Source organism: Helianthus annuus, chromosome 14 (genome assembly GCF_002127325.2).
Source record: "Helianthus annuus cultivar XRQ/B chromosome 14, HanXRQr2.0-SUNRISE, whole genome shotgun sequence".
Lineage (NCBI taxonomy): Eukaryota > Viridiplantae > Streptophyta > Magnoliopsida > Asterales > Asteraceae > Helianthus > Helianthus annuus.
The window spans coordinates 168391379-168412136 of NC_035446.2; the positions used below are offsets into that span (position 1 = coordinate 168391379).

General features: G+C 37.3%; 2 protein-coding genes across 2 annotated transcripts; both read right to left on the minus strand.

Annotated features, from left to right (window-relative positions):
- Nucleotides 1–2682: 2682 nt before the first annotated feature.
- LOC110904942 (putative receptor-like protein kinase At3g47110) lies at nucleotides 2683–5826 on the minus strand. Its single transcript, XM_022150804.2, has 2 exons — nucleotides 3205–5826; nucleotides 2683–3132 (listed from the first exon to the last, which is right to left on the minus strand). Exons 1-2 carry the CDS (start codon nucleotides 5804–5806, stop codon nucleotides 2804–2806), a joined length of 2931 nt encoding a protein of 976 aa, XP_022006496.2. The 5' UTR covers nucleotides 5807–5826; the 3' UTR covers nucleotides 2683–2803.
- Nucleotides 5827–17027: 11201 nt separating this feature from the next.
- On the minus strand, nucleotides 17028–19393 carry LOC110904943 (BTB/POZ domain-containing protein At3g56230). Its single transcript, XM_022150805.2, has 3 exons — nucleotides 19144–19393; nucleotides 18304–18480; nucleotides 17028–17624 (listed from the first exon to the last, which is right to left on the minus strand). The coding sequence occupies exons 1-3, from the start codon at nucleotides 19315–19317 to the stop codon at nucleotides 17166–17168; spliced, it is 810 nt and encodes a 269-aa protein (XP_022006497.1). The 5' UTR covers nucleotides 19318–19393; the 3' UTR covers nucleotides 17028–17165.
- Nucleotides 19394–20758: the final 1365 nt, after the last annotated feature.

A 20758-nucleotide genomic window follows, 5' to 3' on the forward strand; every position in this document is an offset into this window, starting at 1 on the left:
AAGGTACGTCGTGTGGGAGAGACGGCTTAAGGGCCCAACATCTTTTAGATGCTTTTTGTGGGGAGGGGTCTGTGATTGCTGATAGCCTGCTTAGGGCTACTTCAGCTATGGTTAATATGTGCTTGGGGGGAGGTGCCCGAGGAGTCTGGCGGAGTTTGTTGCTTCTGCTCCTCTTACACCTCTTCTCAAACCGGATAATGGGATTAGGCCTATCGTTGTTGGGTCGATTTGGAGGAGGGTAATCTCCAAGGTGGCCATGAAAGGAGTTGGGAAGGAGATGGCCAAATACCTTGGCGATTTCCAGTTTGGGGTAGGTATTCCGTGTGGGGCAGAGGTCGTTCTTCATAGTGCGAACAGGTTCCTTAATGAGTACCACCAAGATGGGTCGCTTGCTATGCTTACTATTGATTTTTCGAACGCTTTTAATTTGGTTGATAGGACAGCCCTACTGTACGAGGTTAGGAAAAGGTGTCCTTCTATTTCTACGTGGGCCGATTTTTTATATGGTCAACCAGCTAGATTATATATGGGGGATGAGTTTATTTGGTCTACTACTGGCGTTCAGCAGGGGGACCCCTTGGGGCCCCTCCTTTTTGCCCTTGTTCTACACCCCCTTGTTCACCGAATAAGGGATCGCTGCAAACTTCTATTTCACTCCTGGTACCTAGATGACGGAACGCTTATTGGAGATGCCACCCAAGTGGCTAATGCTTTAGATATCATCAGAGCTAAGGGTCCTTCCTTAGGGCTTCAACTTAATATAAAAAAACTGAAGTTTTCTGGCCAACCTGCAATGGTGTAAAGGTTCAGGAGGGCTTATTCCCTCGGGGGATTGGGAGGCCGGTGTTGGGTGTGAAACTTTTGGGGGGTGTCGTTAGCCGTGATGCAGAGTTTATTAGTAGTATGGCTCTTAAAAGGGCGAACTGTACAGTCGAGCTGATGGGGTGCCTTAAACGCCTACGGGACCCTCAGAGCGAGCTCTTCTTGCTTCGTTCTTGTATGGGTGTTGCTAAATTACTATTTGGTCTTCGAACGTGTCAACCTTCTTTGGTCGGGGGAGCTGTCTCTGTTTTTGATGAAGGCCTCCGAGGAGCATTAGAGGATATTGTTGTTTGTGGGGGTGCCTTTTTTGGAGATCTCCAGTGGAAGTTGGCTTCTCTCCCGACCCGGTTCGGAGGCTTAGGGATTTGTACGACTGAGGATGCCTATTCATATGCTTTCGTGGCTTCAAGGGCCCAATCTTGGGGTTTACAAGACCACATACTCCGAGAATGTGGTGGGGATGTTTTAGACTCCGATTACAGGAGTGCGTTGGATCTTTTGCATAGTTCTCTTCCCGACCTTGATATTGGCGGTATCTACATTAAAGACACCGCCCCTCCTAAATCCCAGAAAATTCTGGCGAATGCCTTATATGGCGAAATTATCAAGAGGTTTGAAGAGAAGTTTGTTTTATCCCCTCGGCAAAGAGTTGTGTTTGAATGTCTAAGTGCCCCACATGCTCAGGATTTTCTGTCTGTCGCACCTATTGAAGGCTTGGGGCAACACATGTCGGCTGTGGAATACCGTGCTATCCTTAGATACCGATTGATGATTCCTTTGTTCCCAGTTGATGAGCCATGTCCGGTATGCCACAAAGCGTGTTTGGATTCTTTCGGCGAGTACGCGATCCACTGTAAAGAGCTACCAGGGTTTAAATTAAATATCGGCATGATTGGGTGAGAGATGTGTTATGTGATGTTCTTAAGCGGGCCGGGATCTCTGCCAAAAAGGAGGCTTCAGTAAATTTCAAATTTCATGACTGACCCATTAGAGGGGAGGTCCATTTACACCCGGCGGACATCCTTGTGTTTGGATGGGAAGGGGGGAAACACGCTTGTGTAGATCTAACTGGAGTCTCCCCCTTGTCGGGCTCAAGGACAAGGGCTTTGTCGTAGAGCAAGCGGTGCTCAAGGCAGAGGCGAGCAAAGTGGCAAAACATGAGAAAGCCTGCCTGGAGAATCAACATATGTTTGTCCCATTTGCGTTTGATACCTTTGGTGGTCTCGCTCCTGACGCTGTGCGACTTTTGAATCGGGCTCAAAAAGTCGTTAATAGTAATTCTTCGTCGCTAAAGGTTTCAAACTTTGTATTTAGTAGAATTGGTTTTTCTATTCAAAAGGGGGTGGCGGCGCAACTTGTTGCCCATCTACCTGCCATTGCTTTCTAATTGCCCTTTTTCGTGTGGGATGATGCATAGTTTATAAAATATTTATATTTTTACCAAAAAAAAATGATATGTACATGACAAAGAATTTTCATTTTGTATATAGTTCCATTTAATGTTGATCCAGGTAGTTCTAATTACAATTAATTTTTGAATTCTCTGTTTACTAATTCACAGTGATAGACTTTATTTCTGTTTTATGTTCAAATGTGAATAAATAGAAGACACCTCAACTCAATTTCTTCTTTGGAACTCTTAGTTCAAAATAACTTTTAATCAACCTTTATTGGTTCATTTAGCAAGTCCAAGAGATGCGGGTGTCAATGTAGGATTTTCATGTTTGCAATGAAAATAATAGATTTTAAAACTGTAAGATATTAGATATGATTAATACTATATAAAAGCCCAAATTCTTTCTCAATTTGCAAAAAAAAAAAAAATAATAATAATAATAATAATAATAATAATAATAATAATAATAATAAAACATTATAACTCGTTTATTGATTCAGATGGATGAAAGCAAGTATTGTTTATTAAACAACAAACTAGCTAGCTTTTTGGGTCGCACCATTTGCATAGTGGGTATTTAACAAGTCAAGATCTACTTGCAAATGTTGTCCCGAAGAGCTCGTGAATAACAGTCCCAATATCCATTCGATCTTGTGGAGACTCATAAGAGCATTGCACACCGATTTTTACAAGTGAAATCAAACTATTTTCGTTGACGTCCTTACTTAGAAGCATTGGATCCACAATCTGAAGAACCAAACCTTCAGCCAAGGCACTCCTAGCATAGGAATGCAGGCCTAGGCCTCCTTCAAACATTGGATCAACAGGTTTTTTTCCTGTCAACATCTCTAACAATAAGATCCCATAGCTATATATGTCCCCACTGGTTGACACTTCATTTCCAAGCCCATATTCTGCAACTTGTTTAATTAGAGTGAATTGTATTGTATAATGAAAAACAGTCTAATTGACTATTAATAAATTACCTGGAGGTGCATAACCAATGGTTCCTCTTATAAAACTTGAGCTACTCGCGTTTGCATTAGGACCTTCTTTAAGGAAAAGTATTTTCGCAAGCCCAAAATCTCCAACATGAGCAACCATATCCGCATCCAGTAAAATATTGCTCGGCTTCAAGTCACAATGAACAATAACATTTCCACAACGACAATGGAGATAATCAAGAGCAAAAGCCACTTCTTTGATGATACTGATTCTTTGAACAAGATCCAGCGTACGGTCTACGGAATACAACCAGCTATCCAGACTCCCATTTGGCATGAAATCGTACACCAAAGCTTTGAAATCATTTCCTTGGAAATCGACACTTGAGCAAGCAGTTATGACCTTCACCAGGTTGCGGTGACGAATGTTTCTCAATGCCTCACACTCAGCCATAAAGCTCTTAAAACCTCCTCGACGTTGAAGGTTTAGTACTTTGATTGCCATAGTGAAGCCATTTTCATCAAAAACTCCTTTGTAAACCGAAGAAAAACTGCCTGTACCAATCAGATTTTTGGTAGAGAACCCTTCTGTTGCTTTAAAAAGTCTTCCATATGATATCTTCTCAATAGATTCAGTCAATCTTGCTTCTGGTGGTTCATCTCTCTTCTTTTTTATACCACAGTAAAACAAGACAAAGGACAAGAGAGCTAAACCTGCAACAGTGGAACATAGTGAAACTGCTACAATAACACGCACAGAAAGCTTTCGAGTTCGTCCTTTGGGGTTGCTAGCTGTGCTTGTGCATTTGGGTAGGTGAAGGTCTGCTATTCCCCCGCAGAGTCTTGTGTTCCCAATGACTGATATTGCACCTGTGTTGGTGAAAACACCTTTAACAGGTACCTCACCCTCAAAGTTATTATACGAAATATTAAGTTGCTTCAAGGGAATTTGTTGCAAATACGTTGAAATGTGTCCAGAAAAGTTATTGCGCGACAAGTCAACATATTCGAGGGCTTTCAACGAAATAAATGATTCCGGCATTGATCCATAAAAGAGATTACTAGAAAGGTTTAGGTTTTCAAGACTGACGCAACTGCTTAAACTACTTGGAAGTTCACCTGTGAAACGATTCATAGAAAAATCAAGTGTTCCCAAGAGTTTAAGATTGCTAATCTCTTGTGGAAGCACTCCGGACAAATTGTTTTGACTCAGATCTAGCGCTATGGAAAGTGAGGTCAGTTGGAATAGCTCTTTGGGTACACTCCCACTTAGTTTATTTCCATGAAGGTCCAAAGCTATGACTTGTTTCCAACTCTTAATAGTGGAGGGTATACTGCCTTCCAAACTGTTTCCAGCTAATGCTACTTTATTTAAAAGTGACAAGTTTCCTATAGATCTTGGAATAACCCCAAAGAAATGGTTGTTGTCAAGATACAGTATTTGCAAGTGTTGAAGCTTGCCAATGCTTTCAGGAATCAAGCCTGTGAAGTTGTTTGCACTTGAAAAAAATGTGGTTAGGCCTAACAAATTGCCTATAGATGAAGGGATGCTACCTGAGAGGTGGTTACTGTTCAACGCTAGGTAAGACAGTTTGGATGAGAAATTCCCCAGTGAATTTGGCAGCACCCCTCCTAATTGGTTTCTGAAAAGGTCCACAATTTCCAAATTGCTACAGTTGGACAAAGAAGAAAAGAAATTCATGTCATCGCGATCCTTGCTTCCAAACTTGTTGGCAGCAAGAGATAGTTTATTAAGATGTTGTAGTCTTCCAAAATCAACAGCTATTTCGCCCTTCAAGTAATTATTAGGCAAAGCAAGGACTTCCAACTCTGAACAATTTGATATTGACGGTGGAAGGAATCCATTGAAGTGATTAGACCCAAATCCTATCCACGTGAGATGGGGCTGACTCAAACATAAGTTGGAGGGTAGACTGCCTTGAAGTTGATTTTCTGAGAAACTTAGAATTTCTAACATGGAAAGGTTAAACATAAACGAAGGGAAGGCACCAACGAGGCCATTCGCTCCCACACCTATTTTTCTCAAGTTTTTTAGTTGATTAAAGGAATCAGGAATGCTCCCTTCTAGCTGATTGTAAGCTAGACTGAGTTCCTCAAGAGATGTGAGATTGCCTATCATTGGTGGAATACCGCCGGTGAGGTGATTTGTGTGTAAGTGTAACACAGTTATCATCGACTTAGAACTAAAAGCATTTGGAATTTTGCCGGATAGCTTATTATATTGTAATTTGATGAATGATAGCTTTGAGCAGTTAAAGATGTTGGCCGGGATTTCCCCCGTGAATGAATTGTTGAAAAGGTATACTGACCGTAACCGGTATAAATGACCTATCTCAGGAGGGATGCTTCCATGAAGTTGGTTGCTGCCAAGGTTAATGTAGCTGAGGAAACTCATGTTACCAATATAAGGAGATAAAGAGCCTACCAAACCCAAGTCTTGTAGATCCAACATTGTGACTCTTCGGTGGCGGCGACCACATGTCACTCCTCTCCACTGGCAAAAAGGAAGGGAATCATTCCATGATGTCAAAGCACCTTGAGGATCAAGTGTAATCTTTGCTTTAATTTCCAGTAATGCAAGTTGGTCTGAAGCAGCACTAGAACCATAGACGGCTCCAGTCATATGTATGACAAGAGCAACAACTATGATTACTGCTAATTTAGAGAGTAATGACCAGAGCATTATTACCAGCTAGTGTTGAAGATTTAAGGTCTTTTAGAAGATGCTAAATCAAGGCTCTGGTTAAAAGAAAACTCGTTGGCTTTTTATTTTTCTCTGTCAGCCTATTGTCATTTGTATATTACTTTGGTCAATGACTTAATAATCATACTTAATAACCCCAGTTTTTGAAAGTCAATAATAAGCCCCTCAACTGGTGAGTTTGTCATTCACAAAATAATTATAATAATAATAATTAATATTATCGTTGTTGTTGTTATTATTATTGTAATATTAAAATAAACTATTAGAATACCCTTGTCATTCATAAAAATAATTATAATAATAATTAATATTATCATTGTTGTTATTATTATTTTAATATTAAAATAAACTAATAGAATATCCTTGTCATTCATAAAAATAATTATAAAAATAGTTAATATTATCATTGTTGTTAATATTATTGTAACTAGTATTCAACTCCCCACGCAATGCGAAAGACTTGTACATGTAGAGAATAAAAAAATGTGCTCCTTTGCTTCTTCAATACCAGTATTTCCTTTATGAACTTGGTATGCATCAAGCGTAATTTCTTTGTTCTTCTTTATGAACTTGGTATGCATCAAGCATGATTTGTTTGTGAAGTTGGTATGCATGAAGCATGATTATAGTCCATGATAAAATTATAACATCAACAGAGAGGTTCGATTGATCGCAAAGGTGTGGTCTGGAGAAGATCTATAGTCGAAGGACTAAACGAGTAGAATATTAATTAAATGTATTTAATTATTATTTGAATTGTTTTAGTATTAGATTTGATTAGTGTCTAATTGTTTAGAGATAAGATAGGGTGTGGTCATGACCCTCATGACCACCATGACCCTCCACGTCAGTGTCATGTCACGCACCTCTGATCTACAATCCAAAACCACTACCTAAGGGTGTGGTCATGATCCAAACCACTATTCCCGTATTATTTTAATTCATCGTTGTCTAAAGAAAAAGGAAATGATTACTTGAAAATGGAAAGGAGGAACATGGTTGTCATGGTTTAATCCATGCAAACCATGGTGGATTAGGAAAGAAGGTGGTATGGTCTTCCATTCATCTTCCTACGTGCCGAATCATGTCCCAACCATGACCCCCACACCCTTTAGCCTAAGTAAGAATAGGAGTCATAGTAAAATTAGATTGTTTCTAGTATTTATATTTCTTAAGTCTTGTGGTTTTATTAATTCACACAACAATTAATAGAAGGAATTTGTGCATCCCGCTTGTATTGTCTCTCTGATCCTGTACCTAAATTTAACAAGTGGTATCAAAGCCACAGTTTTGAGAGTCGTTTTTCGAGAAGGATGAGCAGCCCCTCGAGGGGCTGCAACGACGGTGAACCCAGGAGTGCTTAAAGAGCAAGAAGAAAAAAGAGGTATATGTCGCTTTCTAGTGAACGTAATTCTTGGGCGTCTAATTACAATTGCGACGGAGGTGAAACGGTCGTAAAAGCAAAGAATAAAAAGTGGAGTTTTCTTGCGTTGGGAGGAGCCAAGGAAGATCATAGAGTTTGATTGGTTGCAATTAAAAGAAAAGAAAACAGTATGTCCATATATGAGTTCGATAGTGCTAAATTAATTTTCAAGGACCAAAGCAAATAAAATAATGGCTCAAGATATTGATTGCTGGATTTGTTTTTGGTATCACTAACATGGCTAGAGAATTACATCGAGTCCATCATTGAGGGAATCGAAACTCAACGGAGCGGCCATACATCAGCTGTTATATACGGCCCAAGAACATGTAATTGATTTTCGGATGATTTTGGGAGATTTATCCCAGGTTTGATCATGTTTTATTTATCATAGACTCTTTCTCGTCAAGAAGGAAAATCGTAGGGGGAAGTTTGACTCTTTCACGTAAAGAAGGAAAGTCGCAGCGGGAAGTTCGATTGTTTTTGGCAGAAAAACAAACGGACGTGTCGCGGAAGAAACGGAAGAGCGAGGAGAGGCTTAGGGATTCGTTTGGCGACCGAAAGACAAATCATGTGGTTGTCGTAATTGATCAGCCAAAGGTTCCATCTAGGTTGTGTATCAACTTAGTTTCGGTGTTCATTGAGTTGAAGGTTGTCGGAATTGTTTACCCTTCTCTCGGTCAAAAGTTCTCTCGGATAAGGTTCTCTCAATTTTCAAGATCGATCAGTACGAACTTACTGAAAACTAGTGTTTGATTTTGAAGGTTTCAACGATGATGTGCCATCACCGTGTGTCGGTGTAATCTTCGCGTGTCGGGTAGTAACTTGAACAAAAGAAGAAGACTTGCTCAAAGGCAGTGGTAAAAGATCTCGAATAGATCTTGGTGAACCCTTTGATCCAATTCGGTTAAAGTCAGTTGACAAGTTATCCCTTCTTCCAGTTGATCGGGTTATGTTATTGGTCAAGTGCAATGGTTCGATCGAAGTGAATTTGAAGGATAGTTCGAGGGCTACTTGAAAATCGTTTGAGGGTCTCTTGAAGTCCGGTCAAAAGGGTCACATATGTGGCAACCCTCACAATCACAGGTATCCGTACACTTAATTAATATTTAATTTGTGCTTAATAACTGTGCTTGATTTCAACTGTGATTAAACCGCTTTCTGATTTCTTTTACATACATACATATGCATCACATTTCATACTGTCACTCCATTTATTACACACAAACTTTAGTGATAAACTTAATGCACAAAGCACAGATAGCACGCAGAGCGGATAACCCAGAAAAACATGCTGACAATGCCAGCACCTAGACAGACAATGTTTTTGAGGCCAGTATGAGCCAGAGACAGGGTACTACACTAGTAGGGAGTGTAGGGAAGTGAGGATCATAAAACTGCGTCACTAGGTGATAGTTATAGTGCCGGGAAGTGCCTAAAACACACTCTAAATACAGAATTTTGCACTTAATAACAAAATTCAGCATTTAATTATGCTAGTAATGTGCAAAAACTTGACAAAATGGTCCTGTATACTTTCCAAAGTGTCGGGAATTAATTGTGACACAAAAAGTATTATAAAAGACACATTACGGATTAATTAAGCACATTAACGGAACAACACCCAACCGAACAACCGGACATTACCCGAAACACAAAAATATTGCCAAACGCATTGTTTTTATTTTTCTAAGCTAGTTAGGGTCCCCGAACACCCTAACACACTATATATTACTTAACACACCATAACACACTAACTAAACATTTGAAAACTAACTAAACCAGTAACCACCCATTGAAACTCAACCAACCACCCCCCCCCCCCGGGACGGTTACATGGGGACTCACCACCCCATGATTTTCTTGATTATTTAATTGGATATGCTATGTACTCTTGAAACATAGTATCCTTTAGACAAAGATGAGTTGGGAGATTATAAGAATGACCAAAGGAACATGACTACACTCATCACCACCATCACAACACATTCAAACAACTCTCTCTTCCTCTCTTCTCTTGATCGGCCAAAACCACACACACCACCATCATCATCATCAAGTTCATTTCATGCAACCCACATACATCCAAAGGTGTTAGTGATCATACAAACAAGCTTGGTGTGTTCGGAAGCTCAAGGACCTCTCTTATCTTCTTTTAACCACCACTTTTCTACACTTGAACTTCCCTAGCCTTGAGCTAGTGGTAAGAACTTAGATCCTTGCATTTTACATGTTGTTTAGGTGGTGAATGATGTTTAAAGATCAAAATGATAAGAACTCTAAAGAACCATAAACAAAGTCTTGAACATAAACTAACTTTGTGATGAAGTAGTGTTAAAATGGTTAAGAAATCATGATATTCATGTGTTGTGATGCTTGTTGATTATTGTTTGCTAGTAGAAATGATATAGATCATCATATGGTCTTGCTAGATCATGATTAAAAACATGATCTAGCAAGATGAGAAAGTAAGAATGTTGTGGATGATACTATGAACTTGAATAAATGGGTGATTTCTTGAAAAATAAAGAGCAAAGTAGGTTATAATCTTATAGATCTAAAGATCCATGAGTGGTTTTTCGAAAGAACCAAGTGAAAAGTATGAGTTTGCTAAAACTTGGATCTTACATAAACTTAACACATTTTTAGTGGATAAACAAGTGTAGAAACACTTGTGTAATAAGAAAATTTCACAAAGAAACATTTTTTGGAAAATATGACTAGAAGTTGTGAACATTCAAACTCTTTGAAAATGAAATTTTTAAGGAACTAATTACATTTTTTAAAGATAACAAGACTTACAAAGTATGCTAGTAAGTTACTACATACTTTTATAAATTTTCAAGTTCATAAGATTATAGTTTATGCTTGTTTTTGACAAGTTGGTGAATAGAAATTGTATGTTGTTGATTAAGAATTGTTTGAATGGATTATTGAAAAGAAAATGATATGCTAGTAAGCATGGACACCTCCATTTACAAAGGAAACTCTGGCGAAATTTTCCTAAAAATCCAACACTTAGAAAATATTTTTCTAGCAAGTGTTTACAATTATATTTTTAACCTTGTTTTCAAAATAAACTTCGCCATGATTTTTATTACAAAAATACTAAGTGCCGGAGGTTGATTTTCGTAAATAAAATTTGATAAATATATATTTAAAATATATATTTCATACTAAAACTCTTGTGTGATTGTTTGTTTATTCTGTGCACTAGATATATTATTTTTAGAATAAAATAATATAACTATTATATACCATGAAATTACGACTCCAAAATAATACCAAAACTCTCACGAAATAAATATTTAAGTTACGCAATTATTATTTCAATACGAAACGCTAAAACGTAACTTATGTAATGTTTCAGAAAAATACTTTTACATGTATAATTTTTGGTAAAATATTATTTTGGAAAATCTATGAAGTAATATATAATATTTTTAGGAAAAATATATATATTTTGAATTAAGATGTTTTAGGCAAATAATTTAAATATATTTTTCTAAGTGGGACTTAAAATATATTTTTCCGGAATTACAAATGTGCATGTATAAATACCCCCATCCTTGGGAAGGAAATACACATATAAAATACTTGAGAAGTGCGGATACGAAATAGTTGCCTAACTATTTTTCCTAAAAACAAAAGTTAAGTTAAAATAATTATTATTATTTTAACAAGTAGTCATAAGCTTGGGATAATATCAAAGTAACGCAATTCAAAACACTAAACCCTAAGCCAAGGCACGGCCCATCCGTCTAATAGGCATTAGTACGTGTCGGTCGTCGCGTAGCAGACCGAGTTGGATTGACGATTCTATTTCAGGAGACGCACTTCTATGAGTTCATGTCCCCCTTTTCTCTTTACCGTTTTCAGTTTTATACTTCGGGGGTGAAATACATGCGACAACTATTACAGACATTTATTTACATGGTATGGTTAGCGTAGGGAGGGTTTTTACTACTAGATCATGTGAAGGGTGGGTATAACACTTAAGGCCATTAATCCTTGTTGTTAGGACCGAGGGACACAAAAGTGATAGATCTATTTGGGTGCAGCGAGCCCACACCCGTGAGGCCGGGGCGGCCCATAGGGGTGACTGTGTCTTACAGCCGAAGCCCGATAACAAATATGCTAGGTTTGAGTTTTCCTACACCTTTTCACACATACCAGTGGCTTTGCAACCCATTGGTGATCTCTTTTTCCTTATTGCTACATACCAGGGACTTTTATTCATACTTGAAAGGTTTATACATACTCACTTTTACATGAATTCGCTCAACTTTTGTTGATTTTTCAAACTGCATGTATTTCAGGAAATTAATGGATCTGGCGAAGTGTGCAATCGTGTCAAGCTGCGTAGGGAATAATGATGTCATCCAGGTTTAGGAGGTGTAACCCTTACCTGGACGGGTTACATGTCCTTAAACCATGTTTTATTTAAGTCTTTTGTTGTGTCGTATGAACACGTTTTAATTATGTCATGTTGTAACTTGTTTTATGTGTCGACACTTTTAAACAATGATGTTGTGGTAACTTTAAATTTAATGAATGGATGATCATCATGTGTTTTATTTCATATAATATTGTTATGATTGTTGCTATGGTATTAAGAAGTCACACCAAATTAAACCCACGCTTCCGCAAAAGCCAGGGTGTGACAACATAGTCCGTGCCTACCGATCGAATCCAGATGAAAAGGTTGTTTTTGTCCAAGGTTAAAGCGTGTATCGCTTAGGTTCTTCAAGATGAAGTGGTGTTGTGACTACTGGATTAAGTAGTATTAATACCGGTAATGTTGGTGTAACCAAGGATGATAATGGCAGTGTGCCTAATGAAGATATTAATGGACGTCATGTGTTTACCGAAGATGGTGTGGTACATCAAGGCAGAATAAGTCAACATTAAGAGGGAGACTTATGGAAGTTGATGTTGAGAGGGGTGATAAAATTACAACATCAACAGAGAGGTTCGATTGATCGCAAAGGGTGGTCTGGAAGAAGATCTATAGTCGAAGGACTAAACGAGTAAAATATAGTAATTAAATGTATTTAATTATTATTTGAATTATTTTAGTATTAGATCTGATTAGTGTCTAATTGTTAAGAGACAAGTATAAGTAAGAATAGGAGTTCTAGTATAATTAGATTGTTTTTAGTATTTATATTTCTTAGACTAAATTGTCATTTTAGTCCCTGAGGTTTGTTCCAAATTGTTGTTTTAGTCCAAATGGTTTTTTTTTCTCCTCTGGGTCCCTGAGTTTTCCATTTTTTGTCATTTTGATCACATTGCCTAACTTAGTCTAAAAACCTTTTATAACCAGGGGTATTTTTGGCATTAACAAAAAAAAGTTTCTGAATTGCCATTTTCATCCAAAACCATTTTTATAATTTTTTTCTTTTAATTATATTTATATATATCCATAGGATAAAGATCCGTTAGGAACCACCCTTTATTGCGAGAACCAATGTGAACACAACCAAAAATGCCTAAAAATAGCTAAAAACACACAAATTTTTTTTTAATATTTTTTATAAAAAAATCGCTACTAATTTTAACATAAAAATATTAAAAAAATTAGATTTTTTTTTTATTTTTTTTAGGTTTTTTGGGGGTTTAGTTTTTAGCATTTTAGCTTGAGGGGGGGGGGGGGGTTAGGTTTTTTTTTTTGGGGGGGGGGGTGTGGGGTTAGGATTTTTTAGGGTTTTTATGTTTTTTTAGCTATTTTAGGCTGTGTTCACATTGGTTCTCGCGGTTCTCGCAATAAAGGTGGTTCTCGCATGAACCTTACCCTATATACATATTAATATATATACGTACACACTCATAGAATACAATCACACTCTCCATATATTTATCTCCTTAGAAAACTTTAACACCAGCACATAACTCCGTCGCCGCCATTAGCACCAGTCACCACCGTGACAACCACCCCACCACAACCAACACCGGTTACCACCTCCACCACAGTCACCTACATATCCACCACCTACCTCCACGGCCAAAACCTACAACCACCAACCACCAACCACCGTTATCCACCATCGTCACCATAACCACTCCACCGTCTGACACTCCATCACTACACTACCATCCACCACCTAACGTGTGACACACCACCATCACACCCATCAACATTGATTCACACCCATAACACCAAACCCTCGAACCCCGGCCGAAAATTCACTATTACACCACCATCAAACCTACAACATCAGATCTAGCCGACAAGCACCACTATTTCAGATCCGGTTCGACTAAAAAAATCAATGGCGGCTAGGGTTCTTCTGTTATTTCGAGTGGGTGATGAAGGTCGAGAGGGCGATGGTGAGACAAAGGTTCGACGGCCAAATTAGTGTGTGTGTGTGTGTTAGGGGTGCAAACGAGCCGAGCCCGAGCTCGGCCAGGCTCGAGCTCGAACTCGATTAACTTATGAGAACTCGGGCTCAATTCAAGCTTTGTTTTCAAAGCTCGAGCTCGGCTCGTTTGTATTTTATCAAGCTCGGCTCGGGCTCGGCTCCTTTATTATCTATTAATTAGTATATTAAATAAAAATAATATAAATAATAGACTTTTTAGGCTTGCGAGCTCGATAAGTAAAGCTCGGGCTCGGGCTCGTTTACTAAATAAACTTATTTTTAGGTTCGAGGTCGGCTTGTAAACAAGTTTAAATAAACTCGGCTCGACTCGGCTCGTTTACACTAAGGCTTGACGAGCCTAACGAGCTTCACATGTGAGGCTCGAGCTCGGGCTCGATATGCAAACGAGCTTTGTTTTGAGGCTCAAGCTCGGCTCATTTCGAGCTTTTTCTCGAGCCGATCTCGAGTAGCTCGTGAGCCGCTCGGCTCATTTGCACCCCTAGTGTGTGTGTGTGTGTATGTGATTTGAATTGGTTTGTTTTCGTGATTTTCAATTGAGTTTTATAGTGGTAGTGAATATTGATGGTACTTTTAAGTTTGTATGTTGTGGCTTTTGATTTGAAGGAGTCGACGGAAAAATAGCAGATCATTGGATGGGGTAGGGTGGGTTGCCGGAGAAGAATGATACGGAAGGCGGTGTAGGGGTGAGGTGAGATTTTAGTATATTTTAATAAAAATGATTAAAAGAAAACAATTATAAAAATGGTTTTGGATGAAAATGGCAATTCATAAACTTTTTTTTGTTATGCCAAAAATACCCCTGGTTATATCCAGCTTTTTAGACAGAGTTAGGCAATGTGATCAAAACAACAAAAAAAATGGAAAACTCAGGGACCTAGAGGAGAAAAAAACTATTTAAACTAAAACGACAATTTAGGACAAACCTCATGGACTAAAATGGCAATTTACTCTATTCCTTAAGCCTTGTGGTTTTATTAATTCGCACGACAATTTAGAAGGAATTTGTGAATCCTGTTTGTATTGTCTCTCTAATCCTGTATCCAAATTTAACAGTCCAGTTGCGCAACTCCTTTGGAGTTCTGTTCTTAACGTTGAACATATCAATAAAAAGAATTTATATTTCATAGTAAATCAAAGATAAAGAAACAACTACAAGAAACCCTAGATTCGTTGGAGAATCAGAGAGAAAATATGAGAGTGTAAATTGGGTGAACTGAACATCTGCGCAATATAGATGCCTTTTATACATCCAGCTTCAATATTTACACATCAATCCAAATGTATGCGAAGAGATGATCGGAGTCCCTCAAATTTTGCATCTAGCCCCTTGAACTTTAACCAACCTGCCATACTTAAACAACCGTTTCAACAAACCTAACAACTTAATAAACTACATGTCCAAACTCTTATATCAAGCCCAGTTAAAACAGGCCCACTCAATAATGAGCCTAGTAACAAATAACCCAATAAATAAACATATGAATTAAATATTTCCTTTTAACAAATGTTTAACACTCGTATGTGATATGATAATAGTCTGCTAAACACAGGTCAAATACCCTACTAAATTTGCAGAAGCAAAAAATAATTAAGTGTAAATATACAATTCTTATGTTGATGAGTGGAGATTGTGTTTCAAATACAACAGTTGCAAAGTAGGGATGAGCTCGGTACCGGTACCGAAAATCCCAAAAGTAGGTACCGGTACCGAATATACCCGGTACGGTTCGGTATCGGTATTTGAGGGTAAATATCGGTATCGTACAGGATCACTACCGAACCGGTATCGAAAATGTACCCGATTCGGTAAATTCGGTACCGGTACCGGGTACCATTTGCTCATCCCTATTGCAAAGATAATCAAATCAACATTGATGATTGTTTAGCAAATGTTTATCTTATATAATGAATCTTTGCCGACTAAGATAACACAATAGCGCGCACAAAAATAAGGGCTCAATATTTTTTGTTATGTCAAACTCATGTACACCATAGACATTAAAAAGAGTTATTGGTTGGTCTCCACTACAATCTAATAATGGTGTTCATAAACTCTCTTATTTAAATCCCTTGTTAGTACTAACACCTCAAAAGGATAATGAGTACCCACCAACCCTCACATCCTCTTTATAAGATGATGTACATTACATAATTTGTAACATGCAACACAAATTCATAATGCGTTGATTTAGATCTTTAGCTGTATTATTATGTGGGAAGAGTTTCATATTCTACTAAGTTATCATTTACTTTATCTTTCCAGCAACTCAAACGACCTGCAAGTAATGCAAGATTATAGGCGTCGTCTCTCATACTATAACTTTTCGTCTAAGACGATGATGACAAATATACGAGACTAGTCCTCGAGACAGGTAGATTGTCAACAACGGAAATGTCAACAAATGCGGCAATAAGGCAATAAGAATGATAACTCGGTCATTGTGAATCTCATACATTTTGATTTTGGTGTTACTCTAAAATATATTAGTCATTTTTTTTCTATTGTGTAACTTTGGTTTTGAACAAAATAATAATGATACTATGAATAACCACCTAACAAGATAATTAGAAAAATAATCAAAATTAGTCGCGTAACCAACAAATACAAATATAAACTTTAGAACATGATAAGTTCCTAGTAGTAGACTAGTAATATTTGAGTTGATGTTTTTGTCGTATATTTTTAATGAAGAATGAAGATCTAGTTAGTTTGTTATATATCATAAATAACAATGTTAAGATCTAGTTAATTTGTTGTATATCATAAGAATGTTATTAGTTATTAAATTAAAGATAACGAATTCAATTAACCACCAAGTATGTAGTGTTGGTTATTGGAAATTATCAATTAATCGTTGGCCTAAATAGCGAACCCAAGAATTTTTTTTTTCATGGAAATCAAACTTTTAAGAGAGGTGATCATGAATTTTGCCTAAAATTAACACTAATATTTTCTTTCCCGGGGCCAAGTGCCCCTTACTCTTAGTATGGGTGTGGGTATGCTCTTGGGCCCAACAATCTTTAAAATGTAAATATTGGAGGCCCAAATGTGAGTTATTGGAAATTATCAACTAACCCGTTACATTTAACGCGATAAGTTAAATGTGTGATACGTATCATAAACGGGTTAGGCATGTTGAACCCGCTTAGACACGATTTTAACCATGTCACTGATACGTGACCGGTTTATCAACTGAACCCATTTAACTAACCCTAACCCGCTTAACTTCATGTCGTGTTATCGGATTGTATCGTACATATCATATTGTGTTAACGGGTCGTGTCATGAATTGTTGACTCCACAAGTAACGCATGAGATTCTCATTTTGTCCTATAAAAAAAATAGACTTTTATTTATTTCGTGTGGATTTACACTCAGGTATGGTAACTCTATTGACTATTATATAAACAAAATAAGATAGTCGGTTCTTGTAACGATAAATATGTAGAAATGCATGTCTCGACTTGCAACTCAGACATCACATCTTCGATTTTTTATTTCCAAAAAGGACGCCCTTGTAATTTGAACAGTCAAATGTGGATTCTTGAGCGCAAACACATCAAATTTAGCTGCAAAAACTATATCCTCCATGTTCTTAACAACAAAACTCAATGCAGTCTCCTTGAGGTTTCGGTTACAAATAGTATCCGAAATCTCTAAAATATCAAGCGCGTTACTCGTGCTAAGGATCTCAAGCATTCGGTTTTCGCAGAATTTTTGTAAAAACTGGATCTCATACTTGTCTGCTGCTATTGATAACGAATACAAATGTTTATCCAGTTTTTCTTTAGCCAAATCGCCGCTGTATAAGAACTCCAGTAAAGATTCGACTTCTTCATGGCTTAGTTCAGGGAGGGTAATACTGTCATTTGGTGCCGCTTTACATCCATCAGAGTCTAGCATGTTTTTAAATATGTTAGACCTTGTTGCCTGCATTGCAAATTAAAGAAAAAATTATATATTATATATTATAAATTTATAATACCATTTTTAAATATGTTTTTGTGTTATGCTTGCAAAATCATTTTAGAATATTCATTAAAGATTGAGAAAATTACGAAAATAGCCAAAGACCAGGGTTGACTTACGAAAATAGCCACCTCATGCGTCCTTGGAGTGGCGCATCACGGATTCAAATGCGCGGGGTGCGTCTGGAAACAATGGGATGCATCTTTGGAGCGAAACCCAATAGAAAATGGACACTGGCGGCAAACTCCTCCAAGGGGTCAGACAGACTCTTCCAAGGGGTCAGGCAGACTCCTCCAATGAGTCAAGCAGACTCCTCCGAGTGTGAGATCCAAGGCGTCAGGCCTGACCCCTTGGAAGAGTCTGTCTGACCCTTTGGAAGAGTCTGTCTGACCCCTTGGAAGAGTCTGCCTGACCCCTTGGAGGAGTCTGCTGTCACGTGTCCATTTTCTATTGGGTTTCGCTCCAAAGACGCATCCCATTGTTTCCAGACGCATCCCGCGCATTTGAATCCGTGATGCGCCACTCCAAGGACGCATGAGGTGGCTATTTTCGTAATTCAACCCTGGTCTTGGCTATTTTCATAATTTTCTCTTAAAGATTTTTTAAATATTTTAGATTTTCTTAAAGTTAAAGATAGTACCAGTAAGGCTCTATGTGCAGGTATGGAGGGAGCATCATCACCAGGTTTGATAAGAATGTCTGTATGAATTTGATCTCTAAATGCAGCTTTGAAACCACTTAAAAATACCAACTTTTGGTTCATTTCTTCTTCCATCTTCTTCATCTCCTTTAACCATTTTAAAGAACTCATGAAACCCTGAAAATTTTCATGATTTTCTTTAGTTTTTTGCCAACTAATTTTCTTACTTTCTGATCAAGTAAGTTGTTATAACTTATAATAATGATGGATATATAGTACCCATAAAAAGGCAATCCCAAAAAGGGATTTACTCATTTACATAAAGACAATATCATAAGTATTGTGTTTAAAAATGTCACATAACATATAAATTAAACTGATGCAAACTAGGGAGGGGGGGGGGGATATTGCACGGTCCTCCCAACCGCTGAAGTGATCTCACTCCACAAGCTAACTTTGGCCCATAGCTGTCTGTCTGTTACTACCCAACCAGAAGCGAAAGCCTAGAGGGTGTACCTACCAGGATTCGAACCCGGGTCCTCTGGAAAGAGGCGGGTGAGGCTGGCCACTGGGACACCCCAAGTGGTTAACTGATGCAAACTATTAAGTCAATGATCAAGAATATTTCATAATTTTTCAAGAAGGGTTGTTTTTTTACTTTTTTAAGTCAATGATCAAGAATATTTCATAATTTTTCTACCTTGCATGCTTATTGCTAATAAAGAATTTAGTTTAATTTAATAGTAAAAAAAATCATTGACATAAATTAGTTAGAACAAACTTAAGATTCCTAATGCATTATTAAAATGATAATAAAACTTTGGATAACATGTTAATTACCTTGGAAGAATTAGGAACCGAAGGATCATTAGAATATTTTCCAGAAATCTTATGATCATCAATCTTGTTTGTCATGGCGATAATGCTTTTCGCACCTTCATAACAAGCGACGCATATGGTGTTCCTAGGAGGCCTCAAATTATACGGCATGGCGCTACATATCGAGCAATCCATTATTCGAATAAACTCTCAAATTGAGATTTTGATATGAAAAAATAAATGAAGAACAAAACGGAATGATAATATAATGGAGAAGAGGAAGAAGATGAAGTATTGTTTAAGAGATGATGTGTTGTAGGATGCTTTTTGAAGTTATATATGAAAGAAACTACAAAAGGAAGCAATTAAAAAATTGCTTTAGTTATAAGCATGAATTAATTAAATATTACATAATAATTAGTTAATATTTCCCTATTGGAAATTCAAGGCTATCTTCCTAAAAGGTACCTTTTTCAGTTTCTCTCATATATGTTTCCTACTTTTGCTTATATATTTCTATATACTGTGGAGAAAGTCCATGCAGTGGAATTACATTACAACCCTTCTAGTATAAGGCTAGCCGATTAGAATTCCATTTAACTAAGTTTGCATGGCTATAAGTTTTGTTTTATGTATTTCTTCTAGTAATTTATCTTTGGATGTAATACTTAAACATAAACTACTAAGATTCTCTCGTGCTTTACGGCGGGCTTTCGGTCAGTGTCGATTCGGTTCGTTCTGGTACCAGCACTCGATAGAGCTTACGATACCAAAAAAATACTTTACTGCGAATACAACTCTATGTTCAAAGAATTTTATGCCGCCACATTGAGACAACTATAAAAACAATTAGGGTACCATTATATAAGTATTTAAGATTAATATTTGATGTGAATAATATTTAGAGTTACAAATTAAATTTTAAAATGTCAAAACTCATAAAATTAGAACTTTTTGATAAATAAACTCAAAGTATAAACGTTTATTTATAAATTAGAAACAAAAAAATAGGATGCTAAACACAAAGGGAATAATATTTGGTAGAGGGTAGAATGGTCAATAGGGGTAGGGAGGGTCCATATGAATGGAGTGGTTAGAGAAGAGAAACTAAAAAAGGATAGGAAATGGAAATGAGTGACATCCCAGCCTTGTACCAGCAAACATGTGGTAAGCTAACCACGTCTTTAATTACTCATTTCAACATATAAATTAATACAGCCTGTCCACTTCAAACAATCCCCTAAAATCATTAGACCAACTATAAGATTCCTTTTACTTAATTATAAATTATATGGATAGGTCCCAATAACCTACCATCGTCACGACTCGCGTAACGTATGGTGCACCATGATTTTCCTCTGATTTTCATTGGAAGGAAAACTACGTACTATAGGCATAGCCTATAGCCAGTGTTTCAAAAATCAAACAACGTAAATCGGAAACCGTTGATGATGACACATGTTTGATTACGAGCTAATTGAATTGAGATTTCACAACTAACGTTGTATCATTAAAGCACTTACATAGTTATATTGGAGTCTTTATCCCATACTCTATAGTTAAAGATTAGAGAAAAATACAAAGAATGATAAATAAAAAACTATCTAAATCATTCGTGCATCTCATTATCTAAAAC